This window comes from Orycteropus afer, unplaced genomic scaffold (assembly GCF_000298275.1).
Source record: "Orycteropus afer afer isolate SDZICR_OR568_19922 unplaced genomic scaffold, OryAfe1.0 scaffold00048, whole genome shotgun sequence".
Taxonomy (NCBI): Eukaryota; Metazoa; Chordata; class Mammalia; order Tubulidentata; family Orycteropodidae; genus Orycteropus; species Orycteropus afer.
This window is the reverse complement of record NW_006921635.1, coordinates 2,105,160-2,119,030: the sequence shown is the minus strand read 5'-3', so window position 1 is coordinate 2,119,030 and position 13,871 is coordinate 2,105,160. Positions and strand designations below refer to the sequence as shown.

Below are 13,871 nucleotides of genomic sequence, written 5' to 3'. Positions count from 1 at the left end.
TTGATGGCCACCCTATATGTGGGGAAACTGAGGCAAGAATGGCCCAGGTATAGGGAGGCCTACTTCCATAGCCAGGCTCTAGGGTATCAGGCAGGGCTGTTGCCCTAGAGGAGCGAGACCAGAGCTGCATACCAAATGGCAGGCCCAGGAGCTGACCTGCCCGCTTCTAGAACTCTCTATTCTGGGAGCTCGCTGCTCCTTGGTCCTGTTGGTGAGCATGCTTCTGAAATTGGACCACACGGCACTGTTTCCCAAGTTGGCTCTCACCTCCAAGGTACAGAAACTCTTCTTCCCTCCTTCGAAGAGAGAACCCACCAGGTTGCGGTTTCTGCAGGGTCTAATGACCCAGTCAGGATGGTGTTCTGGGCCAGAACTGTCAACACTGCTGACCATTCTTGGTAGGCAGACTGGTCAAAATCTGGCTTGTGGAGTTTGTACCCGGGCACAAGTCCACTTTCTAACCTGGGAACCTTGGGAAGGCCCCTTAACCCTCCTATGCATTAGTTTCCTCGAGTGTGTGATAGGAATAATAACGCCCACTTGGTGGGGTTATGGTGAGACCATGTGTGCAAGGTGTTTACCATGGAGCTGGGCAAGGGAACCAGGAGAGCCTTGTTGTGATTAATCTGCTTTTTGCAAATAACCCACGTAAGTATCACGCCCACACATATAATGCATGTAGCACATTAAGGAAAATAACACGGGAGGTGCACCGCTGTGCACGTTATTTGTGTAAAAATAGTCATGTTATGACCCAGCCTCAGAGTCAGGCCCGCGTTTGCATGTGGCCTGTGCCTTCCTTGCTATGTGACCTTGTGTAAGGCATTAACCTTTCTGAGTCTTGGTTGCTGAGTGTATAAAGTAGGGATTCATACCAGTCCCCTTCCCACTGAGTTGTTACGAAGAATAAATGAGGAAATCCACAGAGCAGGTATGGAGTGTCCAGGGAGCTGCTACGTACTAAGAGGGCCGGCCCCTGGGATGCGTTCAGCATGTTCATTAGCTCCACTGCAGAACACAGCCACCCACTGTCTCTGTTTCATTGATTCCTACATGCACACTCCCCCATCTCAATATCTGAATCAGGGCGAGTCTTAAAATCAATGGTGTTTCAAGTTCTAACCGGCAGCATTTTCGTCTTGCGTAGCAGCACACAGAATCAGTGGGTCAGCATTTGGACTCAGTGGAGTGTGTGGTAGGTATGTATAAACCATTCCAACTGTAAGAGACCCCTCTAAAGCAGTTCCAGAAAGTAAAGTCATTTTACTTTAATACAAAATCATGTTCAAAAAAGTCACATTAGCCAGATCCAACATTCACTAAATATCAGTGAAGTCACCATGGGAATTTCAAAATCCTATTTTCCTGCATTATTTTCTCCCTCCATGCTTTCAGCTGATGCCTTTTGCTGCTTCACATTAGAGACCAAAGTCACGTGCAGGATGGGGTTAGCAGGACACGCGTCAGCACTCCGGAGAGCCCTCTGGGCAGGGGAAGTGGGGGTAAGAGGTGGGCCTCGTCGCACTTTCTGTTTGCTCTCTAGCCTGCTTCACCTGCCCTGGCTCCACCTGCCCTGGCCCTACCTTCAGAGGGCATCCCAGTTCGTAACCGGGGGGAAAAGGATTGCAGGAGAACCTCATCTCCTTCCTGCCCAGACTAGCTTGGGCGAAGTGAACGAGCAGGCACGGCATGTGCATGTGGCACAGAGATGAATTCTGACATCTTCTTGGTGGGGTGTCTCCTCCACTCTGATACTCACTGCCTTAGTCATGGTCTTAGTCTATGTCTGCTTCCCTGACCGGAAAAAGAACCTGGGTGGAGAGAGAGAGAGAGGCTTTAGAGCAAGCAGAGGAAATGACGTCGCGGGTGAGAAAACCTCCAGGAAATCCATAAGCAGCTCTTGCAACTGATTATGGGGAGATGGCCAGGTGGTGCAGACAGTAATGCTTGGCTGCTCACCGAAAAGGTTGGCAGTTTGAGTCCACCAGAGGAGCCTAGAAAGATAGCCTAGGTGATCTTCCAAACATTGTCCATTGAAACCCCTCTAGCATGCAGTTCCCCTTGACAAACATGGGGGCACCATGCATCAGAGTCGACTTCTCAGTAACCAGTTTCTAAAGAACGGGTGCCATATTGTTTTCATCTGCTTGGTAAGGCATCCATCCCAATCCAAATCCTGAGATGTTTGGGTGGTTATTTAAGCCTGCCCTGTATGTGGGTAAAAACAGAATCCAACAAATTATAACCCACAAGGCAAAAAATTCTATGGAACACAATTCTACTTTGGCCCAGGTGGGGTTGTTAGGAGTCAGAATTGACTTGATAGCAGCTGGTTTTGGTGGTTTTACTATGGGCCAGGCACAGTTCTAGTGCTCTCCATGTTGTTGTTGTTATGTACCGTCGAGTCGGACCCACTCATAGTGACCCCTCGGGTTTCTGAGGTAGTATCACTATGGAAGTAGATTGCCCAATGTTCCTTCTGAGGAGTGGCTGGTTGGTGGGTTTGAACCGCTAGCCTTCTGGTTAGCAGTCAAGTGCCTTAGGCACTATGCTACCAGTGCTCTCCATAGAATAACTAATTTCACACTCGTCACAGCCCCACGAGTACTAGCTGAAAGAATGGCAGTTTGAGCCCACTTAGAGGCGCCTCAGAGGTCAGTCCACAAGTCAGTCCTGGCCATCTGCTTCTGAAAGGTCACAGCCTTGAAAACTCGGCACACATTGGGGCACCTTGAGTTGGAATCTACTCCATAGCAACTAACAACCAAACCCCATGAGGTGAGTACGGTTAACACCCCTATTTTACAGATAAGGAAACAGCTTCTGTGGGTTCACAGGCCCAAGGCCACATAGTATGTTGTGCAATCAGGATCTAGACCCACAGGGATACATTGACAGATGATGTCAGACACCCTGACCCAAGTCACCTGGGTGACCCTAGCAGCTGTGCTACGAGTGGCTGGGACTGGGCCAGCCCTGCAGGGGGTGTCCTAGTGTCATCATCATTAATGTTATCAGGCCTCAGACCTAGCCTTAGAGTCAGGTCTGCATTTGCACCTGGCCTGTCACTTCCTAGCCACATGGCCTCACATAAGGCATTATAACCACAGTCTACACACTGGGTTCGAGCCAGGCCCCGCCTTGTGGCCCGTGGCCAGTGTGTTTGGATACAGGGGTTGAGGCTCTGCTCAGCCCTCGGGCCCTGAACTTGCATCCCGCACCCCAGCCAGTTCCTTGTCTTAGGGAATGACATCGCTCCCCGCCCCCCATCTTTCCATCCAGAAACCTGGGAAGTGTCCGACTCTTTTCTGTCATCTGCTGTATTTTAGTCATCACGTCCCATCTACTCTTCTTCAAATATGTAATATGTTCCTAATTCTACCACTTCTCACCCTGCCCCCAGTCCAAGCCCCACCATGATGAGCACAACAGCCTCTGTTGCCATGGAGTCAGTCAGGACTCACAGCAACCCTGTAGGACACGGTGGAACCACCCCATAGGCTCTCCTAAGCTGGATTCTTCATGGAGGCAGATCACCAGGTCTTTCTCCTGTGGAGCTGCCAGTGTGTTCAAACTGCTAACATCTTGGTTACCAGCCCAGCGCTTAACCACTGGGCATTAACCATTGCATGTTCACATGGCAGCTGCCTTGACCACACCACAACCTGGGGCCAACCACGACATTCATCAGCTTAAGCCTTTCCATGCTTCTCGTTGTCCTCAGGATACGACAGAAGTCCTCCTTAGCATGACTTCTTTAGCTAGCCTAGCTCACTCACTCGCTCATTCCATTAGTTCAGTGACCTTGTTTCACCAGGAAGCCCTTGCCGCCACTCATTAAACATGTGTCCTCAGGCCTGCACGGGACAAGCATTTTATTTTTGCCTCATTAGTCTCAAACTCCACTTAAGTGACTCAAAGAACACCCTGAGCCAAAAGAGAACAGCGGCTTCTCCTTCCTAGAGAAGTCCCCTTTACAGTAAGACGTTTGGCCGGTGAGAGTCCTAAACACCATCAGACCCTACACCTGGTGTAGTGTGGGGGCACTTTTTCATTAGCTTTTCCTGGAAGACTCTATCTTTGGAAAGAAATACTCTCACTGGCTGCTTTGACTCTGTCCTCTCCAATCCTTCTCCCACACAAGACATCTAACTGGTTGCTTCTAAAGCCATCATAACGCTCCGTCTCCGGAGGACAGACCCCCAGGGTGACTTCAGCACCCCACTGCCATGAACATCTTCAGGCTCATCCGAGTCCCCTTATGGAACTTGTGTGAATTTCCTAGAGCCACAGTCTTAAAGAGCTTTAGACGCCAGCAAAGGGAGGCAAAGTACTGCATTACCAACCCCATGTGTCTCCGAGGAGAACTATGATCCACAGTGTCTTCAATGGCTGATTACTCAGAAGTAAATCACGACGTCTTTCTTCCAAGGCACCCCTGGGTTGACTCGAACCTACAACCTTTTAGTTGGAGCCCAAATTTTCACCTCAAATTGAAAGCAAAGGGAATATGATGGATTAGTCCCCTTAAGTACCGACAATTACTGTTACTGTGTTATTCCTGGTTATTGCTGGTAAATGATTACTTTTGTTATTGTTATTATATCACCGGGAGACCAAGTGTAGAATCTGGAGTCACACTGCCTTGGGTTCAAATCCTAACGTCACTGTTAACCTTAGGCACGTTACTTTACCCCTTGGTGGTATTTCCCCATCTGTCAATGAGGACAATAGTACCTCTCTCATAGAGTCATTGTGATGATTAAACAAGTTAATATAAGCCTAGCGTTTAGACTACTGCCTGGCAGATGTTGGATTACACTGGTGTTGACTTTGATATCGAGGACAGTATCACCCGGAGAGAGGAGGACCTCCCTGCCCCAGGCAGCTGGCCAGCTCCTTCTCACCCTTCCCCTTCCTTCAGCAAATGTTTAGTGGACACAGGGCAGAAAGGAGGGACTTACAGCTTCTTTATGATGGTCTTCTCCTCCTTGTTAGCGCTGGCATTGCCGGCCCCGGCAACCAGGGCATCGTTTTGTCTTCTTCCTTCTAGACCTTCTCTTGGTGGAATCAGGCCACTGGCAAAAAAAAAAAAAAAAAGGCCAATACATGGATTGTTTGGTTGCAAACCTCTGATCTGTGCAGCTCTGGAAGTGAAGAGAGTTAATGATTATTCTTAGACAACGGTATTTAGAAAGTAGAGGGTCAAGACCCTCAATGAGATGGACTGAGATGGGGGCAGCAGCAGTGGGCTCACACACGGCAATGACCGTGAGGGTGGTGCAGGATGGGGCAGGGGTTTGTTCCGTTGTACGTGGGGTCACAACGAGTCAGAGCTGAAATGGCACCTAACCTCCCCAAAAACAACAACCGCAAAATATAATGATTTAGAGCTCTAGAGAAACCAGCAAATACTGAGAATTTCCCTTCACTTTTGCAATCTTAATTGTATCTTCTTTCTTTCTCTAATTGCATTGGCTACTACTTCAAGCTCCCCCACTTTCTAGGTGTATGACCATGGATAAATTCTTTAGCCTAAGCCTTGGTTTCCTCATTTGTAAAATGAAGTAGTAACTAATTTGATTAAACAGGCCTCTTAAAACCTGGCTGACACCATAGTTCAAGGGCAGTGTTTCGTTCTGTTGTACACAGGGTTGCTATGAGTCAGAACAATCTCTCTGGCACCTAACAACAGCTTAGAACCTGAGAAGTCCCTCTGGGTGGTGCAAACAATGAACACTCCTATCTGTTAATGGAAAGGATGCTCTCATCTGCTGATGGAAAGGGTGGAGGTTAAGTCCACCCAGTGGTCCCTGGAAAAAAGTTCTAGCAATCCACTTACGGAAAACCCTCGAGCCCGTTCCTCTCTGACACGGGGTCACCATGAGTCAGGAGTTGACCCTAGGGCAACAGGTGGTGGTGGTTCAACCTGAGCCTAGGAAGCCCAATAGCATCACTGTTGCCACATTCCATTGGTCAAAGCAAGTCCCAGGGCCAGCCCAGATTCGAGGAGAGGGAAAACGGAGTCACTCTTGCTCAGAGGAGTGGCCAAGTCTCATTGCAGAAGGCACACAGGATGGGAAAAGCCATGGTGCCCATCCTTGGAAACAACCTACTACATCTCCCATCTGTTACAAACCGTCATTAGTATGAACTTAGGCCTCCAAGTGGATATATTTGCTAAGAGAATGTCTCACTGACATGCTGGTTTCTCCAGAGTATACGCAACACTGGATGCTAAGCAGAATCGGCTGTCTTTTAGCCTGGACCACACGGAGGTGTGCATCAAAACTGGAAATAAACTGTGCTGCTTTATTCACTAGCAAGCTCCTCCTGGCATCAGCAGTGTAGCTGTTCCTCTTTTTAACCATCTATGTTTGAAGGAAGGAGCCCTGTTGGCCCAGTGTTGGACACTTGGCTTTTCTTTCTTCTGCTTATAAGGAAACTTGCTTTGTTTAATATTTTCCCAGAATTATTTGACAACCAATAGGATAAAGACCACCCTTTTCAAGAAACACCTACATAAAAGAAAACATTTTGGGAAACGGTGGTGCAAATGGATACCGTACGTTCCAGACATGATAGAGCAACAGTTCTTTCTTCCCCACATAATTCCTGATTTCCTCTCCTGTTTGTCCTACAGTCCAGTCTCTACACTGCTGCCTGTCATCTTTTTTAACATTTGATTTTTAGATCACCGCAAACTTACAGAGAAGTTGCAAGATTAGTACAATGATTTCCCATATGCCCTTTGTTGTTGTTGTTGTTGTTATGTGCCGTGGAGTCGGACCCGACTCATAGCGACCCCTCCTTGGGTTGCCGAGGCAGTATCACTACGAAGTAGGATTGCCCAACCTTCCTTCCGAGGAGTGGCTGGTGGGTTTGAACCGCCAGCCTTCTGGTTAGCAGTCAAGTGCTTTAGCCATTATGCTACCAGAGCTCCTATATGCCCTTTACATAGGTCTTAATTATGTGTCTCCCTCTCCATGTATCGGTCCATACATCCATCCATCCACCCACCCACCCATCTTCCTTCTGAACCATGTAAGAATAAGTTGGAGACATCTGACGACTCCCTTACTCCTAACCACTTCAGTGTGCATTTCCTAAGAGCAAGGACATTCTCTTACATAACCACAGTAGTTTAGTTGTCGAAACCACCATACATACTGGTCTTTTAAAAAAGTGAATCAGAGCTCATCATTCTCTTGATTGAAACTCCAGTGAGTTCTCATTTTACTTAACATAGAATTAAAGCTCCTTCCTATGGTGGTGAGGCATACCTCCCAGTCTCCTGGCCCTTCTCTACTTTGCATTTTTGGGTTCCACCATATTGGTATCTTAAACTGGCCACGCTGGTCCCTACCTCAGGTCCTTTATACCTCCTGCTTCATTTTGCCCCTAAATCTTTACATGGTTGCTTGCTTCTTATCATTCACACCCGAGGGGTCTTCCCTGACCACCTGATCTGAAAAGCACACCGTCCCACAGCCCACTGCACTTCACTATCCTGTGTCTTATGTTCTTTAGAGCACCTACCACCATTACTGTGGGTGCCAATTTTGAGGGTTTTTTTTTGACTGTCTGTTTCCCCCACTAGACTAGCATGGGGTTTCCCTGTTTTGTTCACTGTTGTGCCTTGAGGGCCTGGAACAGTGTCTGTGCAGTGAATTGCTTGATGTGGCCCTTCTAGCCGCTGTCCTCCATTCTGTGATGTACTGTAAATCCTATTATCCCTGCCTGTGTGGGGTGGTGTGGTAGTTAAGGTCGGGTGTCAACTTGGCTGGGCAGCTGGTAGTAGTCATTCCCTATAATGACTGGCAATCGGCTCTGTGGTGGGATTTGCCTTGAGCTGCTGATTGTTAAAGCCACCCACTTGGGTTCTTGCTGTTGGTGCAACACAGGTGGAATGTATCTTGAGTCCTGCCTTGCTGGAGGGTATAATTCAAATCACCACCCTTAGCTTCCTTGAGGGTGTACCTACGAATCTCCCGGGAAGGTTCGCCCTCCTCTCGCTCCAGTTCTGTGTCTTTGCTCATCCTCATCTCACCCCTGGATGTGGGATAGCAGCCGTCATCTGATCTGCTGATCGAGGTTCATTAAACCCCAAGAATTGGAAGGATCCTCCACACCCCTCTCGGAGCTGGGACTCGCCAGCCTGCCAGCCTCCACCACTACTCCCTGAGATGATCCCTTGGGTGTCTGTGAGTTCTGTGAGGCGTTACAGCAAATACAGAACCCTAAGATGGGGGAGATTACTGGGAGGAGGAGGAGGAGTTAATGTCTGAAATGATGGAGTGGCATGGTAGTTTGGACATTTGGGACATCTTTAACCTCTGCCTCGTGGGGACCGGCCTTGTGCTGATCTTTCTGAGAGAGACTGTTCAAGCAGTCTGGCACATAGTAGGTCTTCAGTATATTGGTTGAAAGAACAAAAGAAGGAACTGGCACCAAGGAGCACCAGGTGAGTTTGGATGTATAGGAAGAACACACCTCTTGTAACACTGCAGCTCTTCCTGGGCCACCAGCAGCTGTGCCTTGAGTTTATTGCGCTCCTGCAGGACGTCCCTCAGCTCTTGCAGCGTGAAGCGGGGTCGGTTGGGATCTGTCAGGTCCACTACCATTTTGTCAGGCCCCAAGTTCACCTGTAAGAGAAGATGCCACGTACACGGTTTCTCTTACAAATATGGACTGTCCATCCAGAAAGGAATGGTCTCTGGTTTTGGAGCTCCCAGGGACCCTCTAGAGGAGGGTGCCCTGGTGGTGCAAATGGGTAAGTACTTGGATGCTAACTGAAAGGTTGGCGGTTCGAACCCACCCAGGGTGACTGTGGGACAAAGACCTGGCAATTTGCTCCTGTGAAGATTACAGCCTAGGAAACCCAATGGGATGGTTCTCCTGTCACATGGGCTCGCTGTGCATCGGAATCACACACAACAGGGACCCCAGGAGCTGAGACTCCACTGTGGAAGGGTTTTGTTGTTGACGGTAAAGAAGCAAAAGTTCTAAGTATCTCTTATGAGTATGTGTCCCTCAAAAAGATACGTTGACCATGTGGTCCTCAGCCTATACGGACTATGAGACCAGAAGAACTAGATGGTACCTGGCTACACCGTCACCCACTTGGAGGGGGATCTATGTAGGAGATCCTGGATGGAGTGGGAGAACAATGTGGAATAAAACTCAAAATCATTTGGAACAAAAAAAAAAAAGGGACCAGGTTTGCTGGTCTGATAGAGCCTGATGGACCCCCTGAGACTATGACCCTTAGCTGCCCTTCAGGTCTGGAACTGAACCCATTCCTATGGCTTCCAGCCAAACAAAAGACAGACATAGGAGTTGAACATTTACCTGAGGTAGATACTCTCCTTGGAGAGATCAATCATGGGAGAACAGAAGGGCTATATATACACAGGGAGACAGCTCAGGGGGCAGGAGTGCATGGAGGGATGGATACAGAGAAGAGGAAACTATGGGGAAGAAGTGGTAGGGGAGCTGTTGCATTGGGGTAAATTGTAGTCAATGTCATGAGACAAAGTGTATGTGAACTGCTGTATGGAAAGTGAATTTGCTCTGTAAACTTTCACCCAAATCACAATTAAAAAAAAAAACGTTGAAGTCTTGCCCCGTGGTACCTGTGAATATGACTTTGTTTGGAAATAATGTGTTTGCAGGTGTGACGAGTTAAGGTAGTAGCATGTAGTCATAGTTGACTAGTGTGGGCCCTAATCCAAGAGAACTGGTGGCAATGTAGGACTCTGGGTAGGACCCTACATCAGAAAAAAAAAAATACCATAAAGGACATTATTGGGACAATTGCTGAATTTTGAACATGGATGGCTTATACAATCTTAGTACTCCATCATTAAATTTCCTGAGTTTAATAATTTGTTGTGATTATGGAATAGTAAGTCTTTGGAGATTCACAGTTAGAAATAAAGGATCATAAAGTCTGCAACTAATTCTCAAACAGTTGAGCAAAAATGTATGAATGAGTAAATACCAGCCTATCAGAAAAGCTAATGAAAACCATCACTATCACTCTTCCTCGTGAATTTCAACAACTCTGCTTCTGTCGGCCTTTGCTGGCACACGTCTCAGTCTGTAATCGAGTACTGCACGTGAAACATGGATCATTTCTAGTTCTCCGTAAGTTTCCCTCCTGCCTTTCCCCAGGGGTAGCCCCCATTCTGCCTTCTACAACTAAAGATTATTTTGCCTGTTCCTGAATTTCACATGAAGTTACAGTAGGGTGTATCAGAAGTCTGTTCTTTTTCTTTGTTGTATAGTATTCCATTGTATGCATAAACCACAATGGAGAAAATTGTCTCCTGTTACATCAGGACTCTGCAGTTTGGGGTCATTATGAATAAAGCAGCTCCACATTCTGGTACGTGTCTTTTTGGTGTTCAAATGCACTGTTTTCAATTTCGTTAAAATGTATTTTTCTCTCGAGGTCGAAGGTTCTAGAAGTGTGGTTTCTTATCCAGCAGCATCAGGTGGGCCAACAGCATTGGTATCCCCTGGGAACTTGATGAACTAGTGAGCCCCATTGAGTTTCTGAGGCTGTAAGTCTTTACAGAGATAGATTGCCCCATCTTCCTTCTGTGTAGTGGCTGGTAGGTTTGAACCACTGACTTTCTGGTTAGCAGCCAAATTCCTTATTCACTATGCCACCAGGGCTCCTGGGAACTTGATTTTAAAAAAATAAAAAAACCTCACTGCCCTGGAGTTGGCTCTGATTCATAGTCCGGTGAGGCAGTATCACTATGGAAGTAGACTGCCCAATCTTCCTTCTGAGGAGGAGCTGGTGGGTTTGAACTGCCAGTTTTCTGATTAGCAGTCAAATGATTTAGGCACTACACCACCAGGAGTCCTGGGAACAAGACCCATTCAAACCAAAACCAGACTGTTGTAGTGGAGCTGATTCCAACTCATAACGACCTGATAATACAGAGTAGAACTGCCCTGTAGGGTTTCCAAGGCTGTCATCTTTACAGAAACAGACTGCCATATCTTTCTCCCATGGAGCGGCTGTTGGGTTCAAACTGCCGACCTTTCAGTTAGTAGCCACCAGGTCCCACTCAAAACCTGCTAAATCAGAACCTTTGGGGCCAAGGGCCAGCACTCTGTGTTTGAAGACACACTATGCAAACTGATGCAGGCAAGCACTTGACACCCTCTACTCTAGGTCATGGTCAAAAATGTTGGGACCCTTGTACTCAGCACAGGGCCGGCACCTAGTAAACCACCAAAAACCAAACTCATGCCATCGAATCACGTGCAACTCATAGCGACCCCTCCTTGGGTTTCCAAGGTGGTTATCATTAGGGTATCACTGCTGAGGAGTGACTGACAGACTACGTCATCAAAGCTCCCGCTCAATAAACATTCATCACTATAACGGTTCTCAATGAAAGACTGAACACTTGTAGGGAATTGTTTTGAGGGCCTTGGATGTGGAAGAAAAGTTTGTTGTTGTTGTTATGTGCCATCGGTTCTCAATGAAAGACTGAACACTTGTAGGGAATTGTTTTGAGGGCCTTGGATGTGGAAGAAAAGTTTGTTGTTATTGTTATGTGCCATCGAGTCAAACCCGACTCTTAGCGACCCTCCTTGGGTTTCCGAGGCAGTATCACTACGGAAGTAGGATTGCCCAACCTTCCTTCCGAGGAGTGGCTGGTGGGTTTGAACCGCCAGCCATCTGGTTAGCAGACAAGTGTCTTAGCCACTATGCTACCAGAGCTCCTGGAAGAAAGGTTGGTGCCCTCAAAACTATTACCCTGAGTTAAACCATGAACCAAAAATACCCTGAGGTCATCTTAAAAGCACAAACAGTAGTTTTGTTTAACTGGTTAAAAATGTCTGCCTTGAGCACTATGCTGTTTTAAGAGCTATCTGGGTGGGACCAAATTGACAACAGCAACTCGACAGGTTACGCAGGAACCTTAGGGGGCAGTGAGTTTGTTACTGTAGGAGGAACGACTCAAAAAAGGAAGGTGAGAACGGTCGCGCAACTCCCAGAATGTAATCAGTGTCACTTAAGTGTGCACGGAGAAACTGCTGAATCGGCATATGTTCTGTGTATATTTTCAACAACAACAAAAATAAAATACGATAAATTATGTAAAGGGAAAAAGCCCCTGGCGCGCCCGGCCGCCCACACTCACCTCCCCGGCGGCCGGCGCGCCCCCGCCGCGCAGCGCCTGCACCTCCTGCCGCAGGCTGTCCCTCTCCATCCGCAGCTCCTCCGCCTCCAGGCTGCCCTCGTTCACCAGCGCCTCCAGCATCTCCAAGACCCGCACGATTTTAAACTGCAGTTGTGTCACGCGGGGGTCGCTGCCCAGGGCCATCAGCTCGCGGCCCATCACGTAGGAGATGTCATACACGTCCTCGGCTGTCAGCTGGGAGGGGCTCTTGCCCAGGGCCCCCTCGGGCCCCGCCTCGTTCCCATCCCCCTCTTCCCCCTCCTCCTCGCGCAAAGGGGGCGCCTCCATGGCCACCAGGCCCGGGCAGCCTGCCTGCTGCTTTCTCAGACTCAACTTCCTCCCGGAGGCGCAGGGAACTTTCCGTTGGGCAGAGCCCGTGCCGGGGGCGGGGTGGCCCGGAGGCGCCAATCAGCGCCGCGGGGCGGGCCGCGCGGGGAGCGCAGCAGGGGGCGCCAGGTCCCGGCTCCGGGCGCGCGGGCCCTGGAAAGACGCTCCGGACGGCGCGCTGAGGTGGGGGGCGCGAGGCACGAAGGGACAGCTGAGCGCGAGGGCGGCCGAGCAGATGAACGGTGACAACCGAGGATGGGGGAACGACGCTTTTCCAAGCCTGGGAGCCTTTGCCAGCTCCGGGGAGGCGGGGACCTGAGCCCCGCCCCTGGTGACCGAGGCTCTTGAAGCCGGGTTTCCTTGGAGACTGGAGGCGGAGTTTCCACGCTGAGGTCAAGGAAAGAGTGTGAAAGGACCCAACTTTTTCCTGTCTATACTCAAGCTTTCCAGCCCTAGAATTTGCATCGTAGGCAAAACCGAGAACCCCTGCCGACGAGTTTCTCCTGTGAGGCCGTTTCCTTCTCTGTTTAGTGGGAGCAGTAACAGTACATTTTCACTTAGCTAGCAGTGCCTGGGTGGCATAATTGCTGGACTACTGGCTGACAGGTTGGTAGGTCGAACACAGAGGCGCCTCGGAAGACAGGCCTAGTGATTGGCTTCGGAAAGGTCATGGCCTTGCAAGCTAGGGAGCAACAGTTACTCTGCACACCGAGCGGTTGTCATGACTTTGGAATCGCCTCCACTAGTGGTACGGACGCTCCTTGAAATATGTGCCTCGTGAGATAAGGCACAAACCAAGCCCCTAGGAAGCACTACAATACATGTGAGCTGCTGTCAATCCTTCCGTCTTTACTTTAACTCCCATTTAAGGAGGAACTGCTGGTGCGGAGCCATTTTGCTGCATAGGCAGGGGTGGGGGAGTAACCACGTCAAAAGTCACTGCTTTGTAAGCATTCCACAGGTTCCTGAGAACACCAGCGGTGTGGGCTACAAAACCCGGAGTGAGTTGAGCTTGCATTGGAGACGTGTACTGGTCATGCGGAGATGCCCTGGCAGTGGAACTTCTATCTTTCCCCAAAGTGCATTGGCAACTTTCTCAGCAGCAGATGGACGGGATCCTTCCCACTGAGGTTCTAGAACCATGGTGGAGAGTGTACGAGGACAGAACAACGAAAAACATAGCAAACGAACAAAACACATGATTTTCCGAGAGTACCGTGTTCTCAGACTCAAAGCAGGGTGTCCCCACGAGTGGCCAGGAGCCCAGAGTGATTAAAAATCAAGTGATTAAAAACTGAGATCAGCTATTAGGCTTCCCATGAGCAAAATGTGGAA

The 13,871-nt window shown here is 48.9% G+C and overlaps 1 protein-coding gene across 1 annotated transcript; it reads right to left on the bottom strand.

The window, feature by feature from the left end:
* Positions 1 to 1,780: 1,780 nt before the first annotated feature.
* On the bottom strand, positions 1,781 to 12,497 carry RILPL2 (Rab interacting lysosomal protein like 2). Its single transcript, XM_007938121.1, has 4 exons — positions 12,171 to 12,497; positions 8,494 to 8,645; positions 4,965 to 5,078; positions 1,781 to 1,811 (listed from the first exon to the last, which is right to left on the bottom strand). The coding sequence occupies exons 1-4, from the start codon at positions 12,495 to 12,497 to the stop codon at positions 1,781 to 1,783; spliced, it is 624 nt and encodes a 207-aa protein (XP_007936312.1).
* Positions 12,498 to 13,871: the final 1,374 nt, after the last annotated feature.

Bases quoted from the DNA above. Each gene is read 5' to 3' on its own strand.
- RILPL2 (XM_007938121.1), bottom strand. From the start codon at position 12,497: ATGGAGGCGCCCCCTTTGCGCGAGGAGGAGGGGGAAGAGGGGGATGGG. The intron at 5,079-8,493 runs GTGTGTTCTTCC...TTTTTTTGCCAG, and splicing joins GAGCTGCAGTGTTACAAGAG to TGGCCTGATTCCACCAAGAG. The intron at 1,812-4,964 runs GTAAGTCCCTCC...CTCTCCACCCAG, and splicing joins AAGACCATCATAAAGAAGCT to GTTCTTTTTCCGGTCAGGGA.